Raw genomic sequence first — 24,416 nt, forward strand, 5'->3', positions numbered from 1 at the left:
ACCATTCATCTGTTTTTCAAGTTCAGGCACGTTTTCCACCCAAAAGAACAATCATGTTAGTCATGTTTGCTCCCATTTCGAATAAATTGACATGTTTGCTCACCTGTTCCTCAAGTTCAGGCTACGGTTTTTCATCCCCTTTGTTAACTGATGAAAAGATTGTAACGAATTCAATCCAAATTTAGAACCCATCAACAACACCTTTTATAATCAAATAAGAAAATAAGATCACATACCTTCAGATTTGGAACTTAAAATGTTTCTTTTTCTCTGGAACAACACGCACGTAAGCTAAAGTGTCGTAATCCAGAAGAAGCTACTGTGAAGAATTTCGTGCAATACACTGCCAAGAGGCGAAGAAATAACAGCTCCCATTTTCACAAATGTTTTTTCACACATCACAGTAACAACAAAATTCACCCATGTCACAAATTCAGCTAGCAGATTGGCAGGAAAAAAAGTACTCAGCTAGCAGAAGGGCAGAAAAAAAAGTACTCAGCTAGCAGAAAGGCAGGATTTGGAATCCATTTTCAATCTACAAGTTCCACATGTTACATTTATATACAATTCCGAAAGGTCCTTGCAACGTGACAGAAAATAACTGTACAGCCTAGAACCGTATATATACAAAGAAAGAGCACGTGGACCAATGTGTTCTGCAAATATAACATCATAATCTCACGCCAGCGAAAGTTCTTCAACGCATTTGACACCTCCTGGACAAAAAGGGTGGAGGGAAGGACTAATGCCGACTTCCATGCAAAATAATCTTATCATTCGAATCTCGTGAAATGATGATCCCATGAGAAAAGTTAGTTCTTGATGGACCTCTGCTGTTGCCCGCTCAACTGAGCACTGCAGAGATGACTCCTCAAATTAGCTATGTACCTATGGATACGCTGCTGGTTGAATGGTGAAAGCGAGAAGAGTGGATTCAGTGGCAACGCAGTTGCTTCCTGCAATATAAATGTGAGTAGGATGATTGCTTTTGAGTATAGCGCTATTGATCTGCTTTGGCATCCCAAAAGTTCCTTCGTCTGCAAAATAATGTAGATAAAGTCAAAAGAAAACATCAACTACAATCAATACGTGAATAATTAGCAACGGATCAGAAGTAGAGTTCAGACAAGATGAGAAATAAGGCAACCCCACTGGTCCATTTACTCAGGTAAGATTATCATGTAGTATAAGTTAAGAAATGGAGAAAACAGTTCTCTTGTAGCAGGGGTTATGATTTATGTCTCGTATATTTTCATAAATGCAGAATTGTACTATTTGGACGGCCTTTGCTGAAGTCACCAAACACCTAAAGAAAACTAGGAAACTGTGGTTTTTGCTGAACCATTAAAATCATAATATTCCGAGATTGAAGAGAGAAGGGTGTGAAAGGTCTCTTTAGCTCCTGGAACTAAACTGAGCCCACCAGTTTGTCTGCCTGTGTAGTGCGCAGCCATGCTCAGTTCAGCTTCAAGGGTCATAGAACCATCTTAACCCCAACAAATACACCTCGTAATGTTCAATATGTTATTGCTTAGTGGCAACCTTTTGTTCTGGCAAGTCATCACAATATCACCTTGACCTAGAGCTAAGTGTTTCAGCAAATGATATCCAAGTACACTCCATGAAATACTCTTCAATACACCATTATTTAGTGGCGACCATGCATTTCAGCGAGTGACCACAATATCATGTCCTAGAGGCAAGTGTTTCAGCAAATGGCATCCAAGAACTGTGTGAAGGAGCCTAGTACACATTTCATAAAACTAGATAGTAAGGTTTTCTCAGAAAAAAGAGATAGCCCGGACTGCCACGCATGATCATTCCTGCTTGTATCATTGTTCATAAAAAAGTTTCTTTCTTTTTTAAATACAAAAATACTCCGTTCTCATCCTTGTTTTGTACAGTACTCCATCCGTAAAGAAATATAAGAGCGTTTAGATCACTACTTTAGTGATCTATAAATGCTCTTATATTGAGTAGTTTTCTACTAATAGGCCTATAACAAGAGAACCAACTGCCTGGACAACCAGTGATAAATCCTGAGCATCAGTGTATTACTTCATTTGAACAATTTCCTGGTGAATATTAACTGAATTATGAATGTGATTGTGAATGAAAATCAGGTGTAACATCCATGATGTGCATAGAGAAATCAAATCTAAATTAGCCATCGAAGGGACTTAGATAGATAGTGATACTTACAGCACCACTTTTCCCATATACTAAAGCAGTTTGGAATATGATCTCCATTGCGTCTGGCATCTCAGTGTTATCTAGAAACAGAAAAAGGTTACGATAAGAGCTAATATTATACTTGTACAAGAAGATAAGTGGATGAATGTTCTAACCATTGTTCTCCCGCAACCTATGCGATATCTTCTCAGCACGGTCATATGCCTTGATGAACCCACTTTCAACCCAGTAACGAACAGAAGCCGGCCTAGTGAAATCCAATCCATGCGCTACATTCTGGGATAGACGCTGATCACTCTTAGGAAAGTAATTCTCGTGTGCAAATGTCGAAAAACTTCCATCATCTAAAGCATCCGGCAATAAGCTACATGCATTAAGCGCCTCTTTCCAGATAGCAAGTATCACAAGTTCAAGTGATAGTGCCTCCAGGTCCAGCCCTTTAAAAAGCTGTGTATACCACAGAAAAGCAAACATAAGTGAGGTTGAGATGAATTTAGGATTACTGTTTCCAAATTATCAAATAAATATCATAGCAAAGATCATCAAAAAGATATCAAAATGCAGTAAGTCTAGACAAAATGAAAACATGCCTACAAGGGATATACAGAGTAGAGAAAGCATGGTGGTCCAATTAGAGGCAAACCAGTTGTACTAACACTAAATATCCTTATTAAAGACACATTGAAATCTACACTGTTACATGTTCTCAAAAAATCTACACTGCTAGCTCAAATTACTCGCAAAAGTAGAAAACACTGACTGATCATGAAGAAAATCTAAAAAGCTAAGGAGTTCCAGTTTGAATACTGGACAGAATGAATATGAACATGCTGTTCAGTATTCAATAGACATGATACTAATTGCCACTGCAGCAGTAGTACCTTCTCCTGAGCAAGTTCTGTGAGAATGACAATATACTGATTCAGTAGGTGAAGCCTTGTATAACAATCAAGTGGCCTCCCTCGCAGATTTTCCATAGTAGTTGACTCACGGGAAGCGGACAGTGGAGTACATCCATGGGATTTCACTCTATAGAGTGAGTCTCTGTTTTGACTCTGCACAGGCCCACTGATAGTGGATATATCATCACAGCGGGGTCTTGCACCTGTGACATCCTTCATTGGTTTCTCGAGTGAAGACAGCAACTCCATGGAAGTAGTGTTCGCATGAACTAGTACATATTCTCGTTCAATCCACTCCCATGAATCAAATACTGCAAAATATACAAAATTAGTGCCTAAGCAGAGGATATAAAGTACAATTTATACTTCTAGTCAGGGTCCAGCGTACCTTTTGAATCTACACTTTCAGACTTTACTTTGACGACAGCAGAAGAGACAGTCTGGCATGTATCCCTTAAATCAAGAGCATGATGGGACTCATCCATGATTTCACTGTTCCTGAGAAGGCATGAAAAGCAAGATTCAACAATCGAGATAAATATGACGACACAACCAAGCCAAGTGCAAAATGGCATGCTTTTAACTATTCCAAAAATGTTCAGGAAATCTAGAAAAGATTGTAGGATTGCTGCACAAAGAGTAGTTATCCCCATTTATGATGAAGCGCATTAAATCGTGATGCGCACCAGAACAATTCCAAATCCAATCTATATGCAGTTGCAAGGACAAAAAAAAGACGAGCAGAGCTTGCATATATGAGCTCACTCGTACAGAATTTGACCATTCCCCGTGGTTTTTGTACATTTCTTTTTGGGGTACATGCAGCTTCTCATATGAGCAGTTGGGCAGCAGGCGTCTGAGTTAAACTTACAGGACTTGATACAGGAAAAATTCTAAAAGCAAAGTAGATTACTCAAAGCTACCCCATGGACTTGTGATTTTTAAACACTGCCACCAGAGTAACAGGAATACCTTGCTGTTGCCAAAAAGTTGTGATTAAAGAATTCCTCAAAAGGCATTCTCTCCGCTGCAAAATTGAAAGCAATTTTCAATCTGATTCTGCGATGAATGGCTAGATTAAATGGCCTAAAGGAAGTTGAACAAAGATTAATGCAGTGAGTAAATTAATTATCATACGCCTTATTTCCAGACACAAAATGAAGTGAAAATGGCAGACCCACCTGGATCAAGGCATATGAGTCTTCTGCACAGGTCAATAAACTCAGGATGTAAATCAGCCTCCATATCTGGAGGGAAACTGAGGCCACTAGATGACAATACTTTTTCGCGCAGCTGTAATCCGTCAACAAAGCGCAAGCAGCAGTGTTAGGCTATATATGTGTATTGCGATTATGCGAGTACAACTAATTGTACAATGTAACGAACAAACCTCCACTCTATTCTCCCCAAGAAATGGTAGCTCCCCTGTTACTAGCTGGAAAAGAATGACTCCAACACTCCATAAATCTGCCTGCGAGTTTTTCAGGTAGAGATTATTGCCTGGTTTAATTTTAAGATCCGTAAATTTAAAGCAGTTAATAGACATACCTTCGCGTCATATTTATCCCCTCGCCAGATTTCTGGGGCCATATAATATGGAGAGCCACAAAAAGTGGCAGCCAAATTTTCATGCATCAGAGATCTGAAGCGAGAAGATAGTTTTCAGTTGTACACTTGCACTTATTAAAAAAAAACTCAATGAAACAAAAAGAGAACTCACAATGAGTACAGAATTCAGAACCAACATGCTCGGAGCAAATGTGAGTATTAATAAGACCAATAAACCATGCCGTTGTGGAAATAAAAACACTTGACAGCAGATAACAGTTACAAATATTTTGGTATTGGTCTGCATCTCCCCAATAATTTCAATCTTTAGAGAAAGGAAGATAGTCCTATAACTGCGACACTGAGAATAAACCTCTCACCTGGCAAACCCAAAATCGCCAATTTTCAATGTAATGGCATCCCCATCGGCTGATAGCAGAAGGTTCTGCATGATTCACAGCTGAATCAGTACGGAGAAAATAATGCATCTCTGAAGATATTCGATGGAACAAGTAAAATAACTACATCTCTGAAGTTCAAATACAAACATGAGTGAACAGCACAATCCTCTAAGCAGTTTGGCATTTGATGGTAAACTGACAATGATTGCGGCTATAAATGTAAGTTTAGCTTTTGACCAATAATTTAAGTTCAGTTGATAATTATGGAAACCCTTTTAATGGGACCCTTACTCTTAGTTTTGGCGCTTTTACCCAAAAATAAACATCACAAATCACCGATCAGGCCCAAATAGCGACAGATTCCAGCCAAAAATGCCTGCCAAAAACGCCTAAAAGGTTCACGCCCAGACCAACCGTAAACCCTAAGAAATCCAATAGAAAAGGGCGTAAGATCTAACCTGGGGTTTGAGGTCCCGGTGCACGATCCTCTCGCCCCTCAGCACCTTGAGCCCCTCGGCTGATGATCCAAAAAAACAAACAGCAGTGGCGCATCAAAACATATACAGTCCCAGGATATACAGTAATAAAAAGGGGAAAGGGAACACTCGGCTCGATTGGGAACTCACCGAGCTGCCGGGTGAAGTCCCTGGCGGTGGCCTCCGGCAGCCGGTTGCGCGGCCCGCCGTGCGTCTGCCTGTAGGCCTCGAGGTCGCCCCCGTCGCAGTACTCCAGCACCAGGAACAGCTTCTCCCCCGTCTGCGGCGAAAACCGCGAGGCGTTTTTACCACACTGAGTTCGATCGCGACTACAGTAGCAGCGCGGACGGCCGGGGCTAGAGATTTGGTGAAGGGGAAGGGGGGGCACCTACCTCGATGGTGTTGATGAGGCGGAGGATGTTGGGGTGGGAGAGGCTGCCGAGGATGCTCATCTCCTGGAGGATGCCGCGGCGGACGTGGTCGTCGACGCGGCGGCGGTCGATCTCCTTGACGGCGACGCGCGCGCCGGTGGGGGCGTGCACCGCGCGGAACACCTCCGCGAACGTCCCCTTCCCCACCATCTCCCCGAGCTCGTACTCCCCCACCACCCGCGGGGCCGGCGGCGGCACCGCCCTCTCCTCCTCCATGTCGCCTCCGCCGCCGCAGCCGGGCCTAGTCGCGGTCGCCGGTGCGGCGAGAGTTCGTATTGGGGGCGAGCGAGAGGGAGACGAGAGCGTGTACTGCTGCCGTGCCGGTGGTGGTTTGGATTACGGTACGGGGGCCCGCGTGCTGGTGGTGGCCTCTCCCGATGGGGAAAAGGATATTTGCGGGCCGTGGCGGTCAATCTAGCCAGAGAGGCCCCACATGTCAGACACCTCGTATAGGAAACGGTTTCCTCGATACGGCGGGCCGTGCCGTCAGTGGGTGCGGACGGCTTCTTTCTTTATGCTCGGGTGGGGCCCACCCGTGGGAAAGCGGGGTATGGCCCGGCGTGTGCCTTTGCAAGCTTTTTAAAACGGTTTCCTCTGCGAGTGGGTGTCGTGTGGCACAAGCTGTTGCTTCATAGCATAGGCTACTAGTACGGTGACGTGACAGGTGTCGTGTGAGCGGACAAAATCACTGTTTTGACCCTTTAACAAAAATTTAGCACGATTTGACCTTACTTTGTAAAAACGGAGCTGCGGAGCTGCTAAATCTCGACACGTTAACCGTTGGATCGTTCCTCGCTTCACGATTCGCGCTGGCGTTTGTTTTGTCTCAATCGGCCTGTGTAAGGCGCACGACCAGCCCGTTGTCCTTTGTTTGTTTACTAGTAAAAGAGTCCGTGCGTTGCAACGGGAGAGAAAACATAACACACGCTCTTAATCCAACAACCATCACTCAAGACCACAATAGATCCATCTCCTTTATTTTTGCGAGGTATTATATTTGTGTTGCCGTTTATTCTCTTTCTCACCCTCGCCGGCGATGGCCTCGGTGTTCACACAAAACAAAACAAAAAACGTGTTTGAATATGGTTAATCCTAAGGCGTCTCTCTCTCCCTCTCTCCTCCCTCCCCTCCCCCCTCTCTCTCGCTCGCTTTCTCTCACTCTCGCGATGAGAAATCTGTTGTTTTCCCTTGCGACATTTTTCAAAGATATGCATGTGTAGTTATTGATCTTTTGTTTTTCCTATATGGTTATAGCGGGGTGTTTATTTGCAATCTGGATTGCCGCCGGTACGAAAGAAAAAACGGATCTTGCGCTATAAATTATAAGTTTGCTTCCAAAACAATATTTTAAAAATACTTAAGAGGTAAAATTAACATCATATTTAGATTCCACATATTTTTCTAATAAAAATTCATATATAATATGTTAAAATCGAAGTTACGGTTTACAAGATACGAATAATTTAGAAATTCATTTGTTTGACTTAAATATATTCCAAAATAATATTTAAAAATACTTAACAGGTAAAAATAATCTTATATTCATATTCTACATATTTTTCTAATTAAATTTCATATATAACATGTTCAAATCGGAGTTACGGTTTAAGAGATATGAATGATTTAAAAAAGAATTTGTTTGACTTAAATATAATCCATGGATGAATTACCTAAAACATCAGGGGGGGATTTTGAAAAATGTAAAATAACGGTTCGAGTGTGACTTAAATCCGGACTGCGGGTTGATTTCAGGAAAACACAGGGACTTTTGTGTAAAATACGAAAAAGCGATTCGTTTTTACTCAAAACAGGACTGCGGGTTGAATTCTTTGAAATAGAGGGACTTTTTTGAAAAATGCCATGACGGACCAGAAACCCAATTTGCTTTATTATTAGGTAAAGATAAAGATAAAGATTTTGGGCCTTTTTTCTTGTGTGGGGATGGCTTGGTTCAGGCGGTGGGCTGGTGCATGTATTCGGCCTCTCTTTTTTTTGTCGTTATTTTTTTTGTTGGGCTGCAATTTGTTTACGCAGAGGACGGACAGATCGGTCTGCTCCTTTTCCACTAGCGAGCACCGCTAGTGGGGCAAAACCCATCCTCAATCTTTCTCCTCGACACGAGAAGGCACGAGCAGCACAGCTTTTTCCCTCTAGTTAGGGTTTCCCTGTTTCTCCCGGGGTGACCTGTCACCGCCGTCGAGGTTTTTGCCATCCCTGCTGCTGACTTACGTTTCTGTTGCCTTGCTGAGAGCGATCAAGGGGCGAACTTGGTCCCGCTGCCCGCTTTTGGTCAGGACAGGGACTCGGCGGAGTTTAGGGTTTCCCAAAAACCCGATCTGTTCTTCATCGGGTTAGTGATCTACATGGCTGCTGATGGGGTTCCGGGCTCCTCTGGACTCAGCGACGTGGAGAAGATGGTGATGGAACTAGGCCTCCGGGAAGAGGACGTGGATGACGTCGTCTTTGACGAGAAGGATGCGCCGCCAGAGACACCACGGTGGGTAGCACTGATCAAGGTCAACACCAACAAGAGCTATAGTCAGACGTGGTTTTTCCGGAACATGCGCTCAACTTGGGACGTAGTGCAGGAAGCGAAATTCAAGCCTCTCGAGGAGAATTTGTATTCTGTTTAGTTTACTTGCTTGGGAGATTGGGAACGAGTCATGCAAGAAGGGCCATGTAATTTCAGGGGGACGCAATGCTCATGGCACCGTATGATGGAATCTCGAAACCATCTACGATTAAAATGGAGACTATTGACATATGGATCCAAATTCACGATGTGCCAGACTTGTCTGCTCATCTAGTCGGTCCTCTAGCAGCCAAGGTGGGTGAAGTCCTGTTTGCTGAAGCTCCGTCCCATGATTTCACAGGGAATTTCTACCGTGTTTGGGTGCGCATCAATGTCCACAAACCACTCAAAAACGCGGTATCAATGATCATAGAAGGACAGAGACAGATCTACAAAGTAAAATATGAGAGGTTGCCCGACTGGTGTGCTGTATGTGGGATGCTGGGACACCTCTATAAAGAGCATGGTAATGGAGTTCATCCTCCCTCTGCGCTAGTCTTTAAAGAACTCCGGGCCGATTGGTTCATGAACAACAGAAGGGGCCCTGGCGAGGGAAGGGGACGTCGTGGTGGTCGCCGTGGAGGCCGCTCTAGTGGCAGATCAATAAGTGTGCCGGAGAGAGAGCCGGATAGCACTTATGAAGAAACAGTGGGCCGGGCAGACAAGACATATGTGGACATGTTTGATCCCAGCAGGAAAAGGACGAACCCTGCTTTCGTTAATGAGACCGACAAATCGGTTGGGCAAGTAGTGGAGGCGCTGACTAATAACAGCACGACGGTGACCGGGCTGGAGCTCGCTGTTGTGCACCAGAGTTCTACTCCGATGAGCCCTCCACCAAAGAGGGAGGCAAAGAGAAACAAAACTGAAGAGGATGGCAAGACCGATAATCTGATGGCAAAGAACTTGGCGGGCTCCCCGGAGGAGCGCCGCCGGGCCCAATGAGTGTGTTAAGCTGGAACTGTCGTGGCGCAGGCAACGCTGCGACAGTTCGCGAACTTCGCACTTTAGCGGAGACTTTTGCCCCTACCCTTCTATGCATTGTAGAAACACAAATTGATAGAGTAAGGATAGAGAATCTAGCTGCTACTATTGGTTATGACAATGGCCACACTGTAAGTAGTCAAGGTAGAAGTGGAGATTTAGGGATTTTCTGGAATAATACAATAAATGTTGAGATTTTGGGCTACTCTCCGTATCATATTGACTGCTCTATTCTTGAGGAGAACATGGATCCGTGGAGGATGACTTTAGTACATGGGGAGGCACAGACCCACTTGCGGCATCAAACATGGGATATTATGAAGGGGATCAGCAATTTGAGCAGCGATCCATGGTTGTGCATAGGAGATTTTAACGAAGTTCTACGTCCGGATGAACAAGAAGGAATAGGAGAAGGAAGTGATGCTCAAATCCAGGGTTTCCGGGATGCTGTGGATGTTTGCATGCTCATGGATATGGGATACCAGGGACATTTTTGGACGTATGAGAAAAAAGTGGCTGGAGGAAGCTGTACTAGGGTAAGGCTTGATCGAGCTATGGCAACGGCTGAATGGAACGAGAGGTCCCCGACGGCCTTCTTAAAACACCTGACAGCTGCCTCCTCTGACCACTGCCCTATATTGCTTAACATGCATGATGCGCCGGTCCTGAAGATACCGAGAACTTTCAAGTATGAGGTAATGTGGGAGGCGCATGAAAACCTGGGCGACACATTGCTGCAAAGCTGGGCAGCGGGAGGGGCGACAGCAAGAATGCAAGAGCTCAGTGACAAGCTGGGCGTGGTTGCAGCTGATCTTGGGCGGTGGAACAGGAATACCTTTGTCTCAGTACGCAAGGAAGTCAAAGGCCTCAAAACTGAGCTTGAACGGTTGAGGGCTAACCCAGCGAGGACGCGGCCATCTCACGTCGAGTTGAAAATCAATGAGAGATTGATCGAACTTTATCACAGGGAGGAACTCATGTGGAGGCAGCGGTCCAGACTGGAATGGTTATCGGCGGGAGATAGAAACACTCGCTTTTTTCATCTCCGTGCAAGCCAGAGACGTAAAAGGAACATGATTAAAGCCCTTGCGAATTCTTTGGGTGTAATCATTGATGATCCGGGAGCATTGAGAACGATGGTGTCAGATTTCTACAAGAGTCTATATACCCCCGAAGGTGTAAATGGATTGGATCAAGTCATCTCTAAGGTGCCCGCAAAGGTAACGCAACACATGAATGATATCCTGTTGGCTCCATACACTAATGAGGATGTGAAGACTGCCCTTTTTCAGATGTTCCCGACGAAGGCACCGGGGCCCGATGGATTCCCGACTCATTTCTATCAACGTCATTAGGATATCTGTGGTGAAGAGGTCACCCGTGCTGTGCTCAGGATCGTTAGAGGTGAGGAGAGTGCTGAATGTGTGAATGACACGGTTTTGGTGCTCATCCCAAAGGTTTTGAACCCAACTCAGCTTGCACAGTTTCGTCCAATAAGCCTATGCAATGTCATATACAAAATTGCTTCAAAGGTAGTTGCCAATAGACTCAAACAGATACTACCAGATATCATATCTCATGAGCAGTCAGCTTTTATTCCAGGCAGGCTAATAACTGACAACATAATATGTGCTTACGAGTGTCTTCACTTTGTGAAACGGAACAAATCCAAGTCCAACAGTTTTTGCGCTTTGAAGCTGGACATGATGAAAGCCTATGATAGGCTTGAGTGGGACTATCTGCAGGCCATGATGGAGAAGTTGGGATTTGCACAACCTTGGGTTGACACAGTTATGAGCATGGTCCGGTCCGTCTCTTTTTCAGTCATGTTTAATGGTGAGAAGCTAGAGCAATTTGTTCCATCAAGAGGAATTCGGCAGGGAGATCCCATTTCCCCTTATCTTTCTTAATCACAGCAGAGGGCCTTTCGTGCCTTTTAAAATCCAGTTCTGAGTCGTCGGGTCTTGAGGGAATCAAGGTGGCTCCTACAGCTCCGGTTGTGAACCATCTCCTTTTTGCTGATGACAACCTGTTGCTATTTAAGTCAAGCTCTGAGGGCGCGACTGCGGTATCAAACCTGTTGGAGACATATTGTAATGCATCTGGCCAAAGGATCAACCATGACAAATCGTCTATCTTTTTCAGCAAGGGATGCCCACAACAGACACGAGATAGTGTCAAGAACATTCTGCATGTCCACAATGAGTCATTAAGTGACAGATATTTGGGTATGCCCACAGATGTTGGCCAATCAAAGATGGGGAAATTTAAGTATCTCAGAGACAGGATATGGGAGAAGGTGAGAGGATGGATGGAGAAGCTTTTATCAGCTACGGGAAAGGAGATTCTAATTAAATCCGTGGCCCAAGCTATACCGGTATACTCCATGGCATGCTTCTGGTTGCCAAGAGGACTTCTTGATAATATAACGTCGATCATCTGACAATTCTGGTGGGGGAGCAAGCAGGGCAAACGGAAACCAGCTTGGGTGTCTTGGGACGTGATGACACACCCCAAATACTTGGGAGGCTTGGGCTTCCGAGACATGGAGATCTTTAATCTGGCGTTGTTGGCCAGACAATCGTGGAGGCTTTTGCATGATCCATCTTCCCTAAGCGCACGCATCATAAAATCTGTTTACTACCCGCAAGGCTCCATTCTTGAAGCTGAGTTGGGCAGCCACCCCTCACAAATATGGCGGGCTATCATTGACGGGAGGGATGTTCTAAAGCAAGGTCTTATTCAAAGAATAGGCAATGGTGCAACCACGAACATATGGGAAAGCAATTGGCTCCCCGGAACGGGTCCGATGAGGCCCATCACGGTGCTAGTAGCCAACCCTCCCAGGCTCATTCCGGAGTTGATTGACGCCACCACGGCTACTTGGAGAGAGGATCTCATCCGCTCGGTGTTCATACCGTTTGACGCAGATACTATCTTGGCTATCCCATTATGCACACGCAATATTGATGATTTTTGGGCTTGGAGTGCGGAACGCCGAGGCTTTTTCTCAGTTAGATCGGCTTATCAAATGGTGCTAAACACCAAATTTCAGAGGGAGGATTGGATAGATGAAAATGCGGGGATCTCAGACGTGTATTCTGAAAGACATGCATGGAATTCGTTATGGCATACCAAGGTACCTTCGAAGCAGAAAACCTTTGCCTGGCGGCTAGCCCAGCACTCAATGCCTACAGCTGATGTTTTACATCACTGCAACATGTCATAAACTACCCATTGTGCTCTCTGTGGAGCTCAAGACTCGTGGAGACATGCTTTGCTGGATTGCACCATGTCGAGGTGCACTTGGGCTTTTGTCAGATGAGCGCTTGGTGGAACAGATTAGTCTAAACAGCGATGCAAATGCGAAGAACTGGCTATTCGCTCTGCATGAGGCTCTTACTCCAACAGAATTTGTGAGACTAATCATATCCCTCTGGGCGGTGTGGAGAGCGAGGAGAAAGGCGATCTATGAAGATATATTTACCAACCCAATGTCAACACATCAGTTCATTGAATCCTATCTAAATGATCTCAAGGAAACTGAAACACCTCGACGGGTGGTGAGTGCTCAGCCTAATCCTAGGCCTACACAGTGGCTACATTCACCGGCGACTTTGGCAAAAGTAAATGTTGATGCAGCGACAAGAAGAAATCAGAAGAGGGGAGTTGTAGCCGCAGTATGTAGGGATCAGAACGGAGTGTTCTTGGGTGCCTCGGCGATCAGTTTCAAGGGAGTTGATGACCCTACAACCCTGGAGGCGATGGCAGTCCGGGAGGCTCTTGCCCTAGCTCAAGATCTCAACGAACTGAAGATACATGTAGCTGCTGATTGCAAGGTGGTGGTGGACGATATCAAGCAACAGTGTCTGGCAAGCTACGGTGCGATTATACATGAAATAATAGAGGCAAGTAGGTCTTTTACTATTTGTAATTTTGTCCACGAGTTTAGGAGCTCGAATTTCGAGGCTCACAATCTAGCGAAGCATGCTCTTACATTAGGGGTGGGCCGCCATGTTTGGTTAGGACACCCCTGAAATCTTTCGTTCGTCCCTGTAAACGCTGTGACGTCTTAATAAAGCTTCGTGGGATTGCCTAAAATAAAAACTAGCGAGCACCGCTCAACAGAAAAAGAGCGATGGAGTAAGTTATCTCCTTCACCCCTTTGATTTTATATATACATTATATTCTTTCTTTTGTATATTCATTCGCTGATACCTGTATTAGTTCCAGTAGTATGGATCAAATAGACTTTTCCAGTAGAAAAGACAACTAGCGGAGATTCTAGTGGTATGCGAACCAACTTGTGGTTGGATGGTTAGAGGGACTGTGGTATCCCCAGCCCACCAGGGTTAAAGTCCTGGTGCTCACATTTATTCCTGGATTTATTTCAGGATTTCCGGCGATGCGCATTCAGTGGGAGGAGACATTCCCGTCGATGACTTCGTAAATTACAAGATAATATGCCGGCTCAGTCTTTCGGAAGTGCTCATAGGGGTAAGGTGTGCGTGTGTGCGTTCAGAGGGTGAGTGTATGCGCGTGTATATGAGCGCTTGAGTCCGTACTGTGTTCAAAAAAGGAGATTCTAGTAGTATAGATCTGGGTGATTTATTTTTGTTCTGTTGTGTTCCTGTTCAAGTAGGGGTTTCATTTTTGTGTTTCTTTTGGACAGATCGTAATTATAGATTAGTGTTACATAGGTATTTTTGTAGTGTATACTGTTTTTTAGTGAAATTTGTTTTGGATTTTTTTATCAGTGGTATGGAAATGTACATCACATGCAGTGGCGGATCCAGGATTTTAGACTTGGGTGTTCAATTTTTCTTTACCTGATGTGATACCTAAAATATTTACATAGCAAGAACTTTTTTCCCCTATCACGGTGACAATACCTCAAATATCTTAAGGGCATGGCTAAAATTCAAGATATTTACTGTGGTACCCTACAATTTTCACGGTAAGAAACAAGCACTAGTGCAGAAACATGATATAGTGCCGGTTCGTGAGGCCCTTTAGTGCCGGTTCTGGAACCGGCACTAAAGGGTGGGGACTAAAGGTCCCCCCCTTTAGTCCCGGTTCAACACGAACCGGGGCCAAAGGCCCACCACGTGGCACGAGCACACGCCGGGGGGCTGGGAGACCTTTGGTCCCGGTTGGTAACACCAACCGGGACTAAAAGGTTTAGGGGTTTTGGTTTTATGATTTATTTTTCCTTTAATTTTGTGTTTTCCATTTAATTGTTTTCATTTGCTGGTATTTTACGATACTACATATTGTACACGTTATGCATATATATAAATTGAATTTCTCGTAGAACCGATCATATATATCATCGAATGTCTCGCACGACCATTCACACATACAATTGGTATGTACAATTTCTCCTACAATTTGCAGATCATTAGATGGAGGCATTACTGCAGTAGCGGGTAATGGAATTCTTCTTTGGGATCTATGACCTGGTCGAGCAAAAATCCCGTTATTTCCTCTTGAATTGCTCGTACGCGATCCGTTGGTAGGAGCTTATCCCGCATCTCCATTAACTTTAAAGAAGGAGATCAATATGCATGTATTAGTTGTATGTATATATATTAGATAATGATGTAAAATTCTGAATAGTGTTCTGGCAAACGTACGCATAGCTGTCTATCAGTTCTGCTCCTTTCGGACGTCATCATGCGAATGTTCTCGCAAACGTAGTATGCACATAAATCAGTCCCCGGCGCCTGCTTCAGAGCCTTTACGAGAATAGAATTCAATCAGGTAATAATTAATCAAGCATGATTATTAATGGTATTGAAACTAGAATTAAAGAAATGGTAGCTAGCTAGTATACTACTTAGTTAATTACCTTGGGTCACACCCATTTCAGCTTTTGTTTCCATGGGACTTCAACCTGTTTGATGAACTTTTTTCAAGTCCTGTCCGCCGGCAAAGAAAATAAATAAAGGAGTTATTAATTAGTTGATATCAGGAAATGACGAACTAAAGAGGCTGACATATAGTTCGATAATAATTGAAATTACCTGTTGACCATCTCCTTCACGATTTTGTACTCAGTAACTAGTTTAAGTAGTGAGTCCAGTACTTCAACTTTTCCATTGTCAACTTGAATGATTAACAAGATCCAGTGGAAACTGCATGACCACACGTTTGCATGTATAAATTAAGACGGCATGTGCATATAACTCATCAACTACCCTAAACCCTATACACTTATTAACATCTAGCTAGTAAGAAAAAAAAATTGTAGTACAAGACAGTGTGACTCACCCGAAGTTGTAAGGAAGTAGTATATCTCGATTGGTATTTAGGCGCTTCAAGAACTCTAGCAAGCTTTTCTCTGTGTCTGCTCGATCTCATTCACGCGTCCATGTCTCTTGATTAATGGTATTTGGGTCAATGAACCCAATGCCATAGCGTCCAGCTTTTTCATTTCATAGATCTTCATTCTGCATAATACCACAGAAAAGAATATAGTGAGGATAATTACAGGTAATGATCAATGAGCACTACAACTAGCTAGAGACTTCATGAAATTACAGAAAGAAATCACTTACAGATAATAGCAACTGACGATAGATTTGTCAAGTGCATCTTGATTGAATAACTGAAACATTTCTGTAAACTCAACATACAGATCATTTTCATGGTAGTAATGCTCTGGCCCGACTTTAATCATGAGGGACTCTCGATCAGTAGTCTTGGCTTCTTTCAGGTACCATTCATGCAATTGATACATTCTTGTTGATAGAAGCTTGACCTCCTCAGGCTTCACCAGAGGCTGGCCGCGGACATATTTCTGTTTTATTTCCTGCTCTGTAAACTTTTCCATTGGCTCGAGGCCTAGGAGTTGTACTATAGTGCATCCGATCTCTGCAGCCTGCCTTCTATGATCGTCGGTTATTACCAGCTGATCGCCGCCGGGACTCGCATGTGATGGTGCAATGAGCAGGGGGGTCGATTGCACCGCCTGTTCTCCAAGTTGGGGAACAGTTTCCCGCTTTTTTGGCAGCTGCTTGGCTGGAGCTCGAGCTCGACTCATTCTTTTGTGCTTGATTTGGCGCTCGTAGTCTGAGTCCCTAGGCTTGGGAGTTGGTGGTTGAGCCATACGAATGAAGTGGTCAACGACATGCTCAGGTACTTTCTCCTTTGGCGGCGGTGGCGGTTTTGGTCCAAAATGGGCCCTCGCTTGGGCTTGCACTTCGGCTCCGTTTTCCTCCGGAGTCAGGTCGTAAGGCCTCTTCGGAAGAGGCTTGAGGCTTGGACCAAATTGGTATCTCTTGCCTCCTGTACTTGTACCGCTAGCTGCTGGAGCTGCGGCGGCTCACTTCCGTTGTTGCTTAGGCGGCGGAGACGGCTGACACGGTGCCTGACTTGGAGGAGGAGGACTGGGCTGACGCGGTGCCGGCCTTGGAGGAGGAGGAGGAGTGGGCTGATGCGGTGCCGGACTTGGAGGAGGAGGAGAGGCCTGACGCGTTGGCGGACTTGGAGGAGCAGGACTCTGCTGAGGTGGTGGCTGACTTGGAGGAGTGGGAATCTGCTGACGCGGTGGCGGACTTGGAGGAGGAGTCGGCTGACGCGGTGTCGGTGGCCTTGGAAAGATGATGCAATCCTTTCTCCATAGAATGATATGATGTATGGCCTCTTCCAGTGTGTGCTCGTCGTCACCTCTAGGAATGTCAAGCGCTAGCCCCGAATATTGTGCCACCACTTCATCAACCACGACACGAGCATAGCCAGCTGGAATCGGATTGCAATGGAAGGTTGCTTCAGGGGGATTTTGTTGGGGAATGCAGTATTTCAAAAAAAATTCCTACGATCACGCAAGATCTATCTAGGAGATGCATAGCAACGAGACGGGAGAGTGTGTCCACGTACCCTCGTAGATCGAAAGCGGAAGCGTTTAGTAACGCGGTTGATGTAGTCGAACGTCTTCACGATCCAACCGATCCAAGTAGCGAACGTATGGCACCTCCGTGTTCAGCACACGTTCAGCACGATGACGTCCCTCGAGCTCTTGATCCAGTTGAGGATGAGGGAGAGTTCCGTCAGAACGACAACGTGGCGACGGTGATGATGAAGTTACCGGCGTAGGGCTTCACCTAAGCACTATGACGATATGACCGAGGTGTTAAACTATGGAGGGGGGCACCGCACACGGCTAAGAGATTGTCTGTTGTGCTTTGGGGTGCCCCCTGGTCACGTATATAAAGTAGGGGGAGGAGGAGGCCGGCGGCCAAGGAGGGCGCGCCATAGGGGGAGTCCAACTAGGATTCCCAATCCTAGTTGGACTCCCCTTCCTTTTCCAAGAGGGGGAGAGAGGGAAGGAGGAGGAGAGAGAGAAGGAAAGAGGGGGGCGCCGCCCCCTCCCTAGTCCAATTCGGACTTGCCATGGGGGGCGCGCGGCCACCCCTTGCGGCCCTTCTCTCCTTTCCACTAAGGCCCAATACTTCCCCGGGGGTTCCGGTAACCCCTCGGTACCCCAGAAAAATACTCGGATCACTCAGAATCATTCCGATATCCGAATATAACCTTCCAATATATGAATCTTTACCTCTCGACCATTTCGAGACTCCTTGTCATCTCCGTGATCTCATCCGGGTTTCCGAACAAACTTCGGTCATCAAATCACATAACTCATAATACAAATCTTCATCAAACGTTAAGCGTGCGGACTCTACGGGTTCGAGAAATATGTAGACATGACCGAGACACATCTCCGGTCAATAACCAATAGCGGAACCTGGATGCTCATATTGGCTCCTACATATTCTATGAAACAACATACATCATTCCCTTTGTCATGGTATGTTACTTGCCTGAGATTCGATCGTCGGTATCCTCATACCTAGTTCAATCTCATTCTCGGCAAGTCTCTTTACTCGTTCCGTAATGCATCATCCCGCAACTAACTCATTAGTCACATTGCTTGCAAGGCATATAGTGATGTGCATTACCGAGAGGGCCCAGAGATACCTCTCCGATACTCGGAGTGACAAATCCTAATCTCGATCTATGCCAACTCAATAAACACCATCGGAGACACCTGTAGAGCATCTTTATAATCACCCAGTTACGTTGTGATGTTTGATAGTGTTGGGTAACACAGTAATTTCAAAAAAAATCCTACGATCACGCAAGATCTATCTAGGATATGCATAGCAACGAGAGGGGAGAGTGTGTCCACGTACCCTCGTAGACCGAAAGCGGAAGCGTTTAGTAATGCGGTTGGTGTACTCGAACTTCTTCGCGATCCAACCGATCCAAGTACCGAATGTACGGCACCTCCGCGTTCAGCACACGTTCAGCTCGATGACGTCCCTCGTACTCTTGATCCAGTTGAGGCCGAGGGAGAGTTCCGTCAGCACGACCGCGTGGCGACGGTGATGATGATGTTACCGGCGCAGGGCTTCGCCTAAGCACTACGGCGATATGATCGAGGTGTGTAACTGTGGAGGGGGGCACCGCACACGGCTAAAAGATCAACTTGTGTGTTCTAGGGTGCCCCCTCCCCACGTATATAAAGGAGGGAGGAGGGGAGGGCCGGCCAGCCCATGGGGCGCGCCCAAGAGGGGAGTCCTACTAGGACTCCAAGTCCTAGTAGGATTCCACCAAAAGGGAGAGAGCGGGAAGGAAGGAGAGGGAGAGGGAGTAGGAAAGGGGGGCGCCGCCCCCTTCCCTTGTCCAATTCGGACTGCAAGGGGGGGGGCGCAGCCTTCCCTGACTGCCCTCCTCTCTCTCCAACAAGGCCCATGGTGGCCCATTAGTTCCCCCAGGGGGGTTCCGGTAACCCCCCCGGCACTCCGGTTTTACCCGAAACTATCCGGAACACTTCCGGTGTCCGAATAACATGGTCCAATATATCAATCTTTATGTCTCGACCATTTCGAGACTCCTCGTCATGTCCGTGATCTCATCCGGGAGTCACCTTTGGCCATCAAATTACATAAACTCATAATACAAATCGTCATCGAACGTTAAGCGTGCGGACCCTACGAGTTCGAGAACTATGTAGACATGACCGAGACACATCTCTAGTCAATAACCAATAGCGGAACCTGGATGCGCATATTTTCTCCTACATATTCTACGAAGATATTTATCGGTCAAACCGCATAACAACATACGTTGTTCCCTTTGTCATCGGTATGTTACTTGCCCGAGATTCGATCGTTGGTATCATCATACCTAGTTCAATCTTGTTACCGGCAAGTCTCTTTACTCGTTTCGTAATACTTCATCCCGCAACTAACTCATTAGTCACATTGCTTGCAAGGCTTATAGTGATGAGCATTACGGAGAGGGCCCAGAGATACATCTCCGAAACACGGAGTGACAAATCCTAATCTCGATCTATGCCAACCCAACAAATACCTTTGGAGACACCTGTAGAGCATCTTTATAACCACCCATTTACGTTTTGACGTTTGATAGCACACAAAGTGTTCCTCCGATATTAGGGAGTTGCATAATCTCATAGTCTGAGGAACATGTATAAGTTATGAAGAAAGCCGTAGCAAGGAAACTGTAACGATCATAATGCTAACCTAATGAATGGGTCTTGTCCATGACATCATTCTCCTAATGATGTGATCCCATTCATAAAATGACAACACATGTCTATGGTTAGGAAACATAACCATCTTTTATAAATGAGCTAGTCAAGTAGACGCATACTAGGGACACTTATGTTTTGTCTATGTACTCACACATGTACTAAGTTTCCGGTTAATACTATTCTAGCATGAATAATAAACATTTATCATGAAATAAGGAAATAAATAATAACTTTATTATTGCCTCTAGGGCATATTTCCTTCAGTCTCCCACTTGCACTAGAGTCAATAATCTAGATTACAAAGTAATGATTCTCACACCCATGGAGTTTTGGTGCTGATCATGTTTTGCTCGTGGAAGAGGCTTAGTCAACGGGTCTGCAACATTCAGATCCGTATGTATTTTGCAAATATCTATGTATCCCTCCTTGACTTGATCGCGGTTGGAATTGAAGCGTCTGTTGATGTGTTTGGTTCTCTTGTGAAATCTGGATTCCTTCGCCAAGGCTATTGCTCCAGTATTGTCACAAAAGATTTTCATTGGACCCTATGCACTAGGTATGACACCTAGATCGGATATGAACTCCTTCATCCAGACTCCTTCATTTGCTGCGTCTGAAGCAGCTATGTACTCCGCTTCACACGTAGATCCCGCCACGACGCTTTGCTTGGAAATGCACCAACTGACAGCTCCACCATTCAATAAAAATATGTATCCGGATTGTGACTTAGAGTCATCTGGATCAGTGTCAAAGCTTGCATCGACGTAACCGTTTACGATGAGCTCTTTGTCACCTCCATAAACGAGAAACATATCCTTAGTCCTTTTCAGGTATTTCAGGATGTTCTTGACCGTTGTCCAGTGCTCCACTCCAGGATTACTTTGGTACCTCCCTTCTATACTTATAGCAAGGCACACATCAAGTCTGGTACATAGCATTGCATACATGATAGAACCTATGGCTGAAGCATAGGGAATGACTTTCATTTTCTCTCTATCTTCTGCAGTGGTTGGGCATTAAGTCTGACTCAACTTCACACCTTGTAACACAGGCAGGAACCCTTTCTTTGCTTGATCCATTTTGAATTTCTTCAAAACTTTATCAAGGTATGTGCTTTGTGAAAGTCCAATTAAGCATCTTGATCTATCTCTATAGATCTTGATGCCCAATATGTAAGCAGCTTCACCGAGGTCGTTCATAGAAAAACTTTTATTCAAGTATCCCTTTATGCTATCCAGAAATTCTATATCATTTCCAATTAACAATATTTCATCCACATATAATATTAGAAATGCTACAGAGCTCCCACTCACTTTCTTGTAAATACAGACTTCTCCAAAAGTCTGTATAAAACCATATGCTTTGATCACACTATCAAAACATTTAGTCCAACTCTGAGAGGCTTGCAATACTCCATAAATGGATCACTGGCCTTTCACACTTTGTTAGCACCCTTTGGATTGAGAAAACCTTCTGGTTGCATCATATACAATTCTTCTGCCACAAATCCATTCAGGAATGCAGTTTTGACATCCATTTGCCAAATTTCATAATCATAAAATGCGGCAATTGCTAACATGATTCGGACAGACTTAAGCATCGCTACGGGTGAAAAAGTCTCATCGTAGTCAACTCCTTGAACTTGTTGAAAACCTTTTGCAACAAGTCGAGCTTTGTAGACACTAACATTACCGTCAGCGTCGGTCTTCTTCTTGAAGATCCATTTATTTTCTATGGCTTGGCGATCATCGGGCAAGTCAAACAAAGTCCACACTTTGTTCTCATACATGGATCCCATCTCAGATTTCATGGCCTCAAGCCATTTCGCAGAATCTGGGCTCATCATCGCTTCCTCATAGTTCGTAGGTTCACCATGCTCTAGTAACATGACTTCCAGAATAGGATTACCGTACCACTCTGGTGCGGACCGTACTCTGGAAGACCTACGAGGTTCTGTAGTAACTTGATATGAAGTTTCATGATCATCATCATTAGCTTCCTCACTAATTGGTGTAGGAATCACTGGAACTAATTTTTGTGATACACTACTTTCCAATTCGGAGAAGGTACAATTACCTCATCAAGTTCTACTTTCCTCCCACTCACGTCTTTCGAGAGAAACTCCTTCTCTAGAAAGGATCACTTCTTAGCAACGAATATTTTGCCTTCGGATCTGTGATAGAAGGTGTACCCAATAGTTTCCTTTGGGTATCCTATGAAGACGCACTTCTCAGATTTGGGTTCGAGCTTATCAGGTTGAAGCTTTTTCACATAAGCATCGCAGCCCCAAACTTTAAGAAACGACAACTTTGGTTTCTTGCCAAACCACAGTTCGTAAGGCGTCGTCTCAACGGATTTTGATGGTGCCCTATTTAAAGTGAATGCAGTCGTCTCTAAGCATAACCCCAAAATGATAGCAGTAAATCAGTAAGAGACATCATAGATCGCACCATATCCAATAAAGTACGGTTACGACGTTCGGACACACCATTTCGCTGTGGTGTTCCAGGTGGCATAAGTTGTGAAACTATTGCACATTGTTTCAAATGAAGACCAAACTCGCAACTCAAATATCGACCTCCATGATCAGATCATAGAAACTTTATTTTCTTGTTACAATGATTTTCCACTTCACTCTGAAATTCTTTGAACTTTTCAAATGTTTCAGACTTATGCTTCATTAAGTAGATATAACCATATCTGCTCAAATCATCTATGAAGGTAAGAAAATAACGATACCCGCCATGAGCCTCAACACTCATTGGACCACATACATCGGTATGTATTATTTCCAATAAGTCAGTAGCTCGTTCCATTATTCCGGAGAATGGAATTTTAGTCATCTTGCCCATGAGGCACGGTTCACAAGCACCAAGTGATTCATAATCAAGTGATTCCAAAAGCCCATCAGTATGGAGTTTCTTCATGCGCTTTATACTGATATGACCTAAACGGCAGTGCCACAAATAAGTTGCACTATCATTATCAACTTTACATCTTTTGGCTTCAATATTATGAACATGTGTGTCATCACAATCGAGATTCAACAAAAATAGAGCACTCAGCAACGGTGCATGACCATAAAAGATATTACTCATATAAATAGAACAACCATTATTCTCTGATTTAAATGAATAACCGTCTCGCATCAAACAAGATCCAGATATAATGTTCATGCTCAACGCTGGCACCAAATAACAATTATTTAGGTCTAAAACTAATCCCGAAGGTAGATGTAGAGGTAGCGTGCCGACGGCGATCACATAGACCTTGGAACCATTTCCCACGCGCATCGTCACCTCGTCCTTAGCCAATCTTCGTTTAATCCGTAGCCCCTGTTTCAAGTTGCAAATATGAGCAACAGAACCAGTATCAAATACCCAGGCGCTACTACGAGCATTAGTAAGGTACACATCAATAACATGTATATCAAATATACCTTTGACTTTGCCATCCTTCTTATCCGCCAAATACTTGGGGCAGTTCCGCTTCCAGTGACCAGTCCCTTTGAAGTAGAAGCACTCAGTTTCAGGCTTAGGTCCAGACTTGGGTTTCTTCTCCTGAGCAACAACTTTCTTGCCGTTCTTGAAGTTCCCCTTCTTTCCTTTGCCCTTTTTCTTGAAACTAGTGGTCTTGTTTACCATCAATACTTGACGCTCCTTTTTGATTTCTACCTCCGCAGCCTCTAGCATTGCGAAGAGCTCGGGAATTGTCTTGTTCATCCCTTCCATATTATAGTTCACCATGAAGCCTTTATAGCTTGGTGGCAGTGATTGAAGAACTCTGTCAATGACACTATCATCAGGAAGATTAACTCCCAGTTGAGTCAAGTGGTTATGGTACTGACGGTGTCCTGGACTAGGGGGTACTCACCACATCGTCTCCCGACCAGGTGGATCGGGCCGAGGACCCCCATGGCGGTTCACTCATGGGCCACTTCGGGCAGCCCATGCCACATACAAGGAGTATTCCACAAGACTTGGTGATCAAGACAAGGACTCCTCTCTACCAACGTATTCAGCTACGACTCTTGTTATCCTAGGACTCTGGTGCATTATATAAGCCAAGGCCAGGCTAGTCGATAGAGGAGGACATTATTCATCATACCCTCCGGTTTTAGATCAAACATATGATCTCGAGGTAGATCAACTCTGTAATCATACACATCGAATATAATCAAGCAGGAGTAGAGTTTTACCTCTTAGAGAGGGCCCGAACCTGGGTAAACACCGTGTCCCTTGTCTCATGTTACCCATTGATCCATGACGCACAGTTCGGGACCCCCTACCCGAGATCTGCCGGTTTTGACACCGACAATGGTGCTTTCATTGAGAGTTCCGATGTGTGA

The 24,416-nt window shown here is 44.7% G+C and overlaps 1 protein-coding gene across 1 annotated transcript; it reads right to left on the reverse strand.

Moving 5' to 3' along the window:
* Positions 1-495: 495 nt before the first annotated feature.
* Positions 496-6,317, reverse strand: LOC109736584 (serine/threonine-protein kinase ATG1a). The gene is made up of 13 exons (XM_020295796.4): positions 5,913-6,317; positions 5,671-5,800; positions 5,503-5,561; positions 5,024-5,088; positions 4,644-4,737; positions 4,486-4,566; positions 4,277-4,388; positions 4,068-4,122; positions 3,484-3,593; positions 3,075-3,406; positions 2,349-2,640; positions 2,203-2,273; positions 496-1,037 (listed from the first exon to the last, which is right to left on the reverse strand). Exons 1-13 carry the CDS (start codon positions 6,165-6,167, stop codon positions 813-815), a joined length of 1,881 nt encoding a protein of 626 aa, XP_020151385.1. The 5' UTR covers positions 6,168-6,317; the 3' UTR covers positions 496-812.
* Positions 6,318-24,416: the final 18,099 nt, after the last annotated feature.

Source organism: Aegilops tauschii, chromosome 4, assembly GCF_002575655.3.
Source record: "Aegilops tauschii subsp. strangulata cultivar AL8/78 chromosome 4, Aet v6.0, whole genome shotgun sequence".
Lineage (NCBI taxonomy): Eukaryota > Viridiplantae > Streptophyta > Magnoliopsida > Poales > Poaceae > Aegilops > Aegilops tauschii.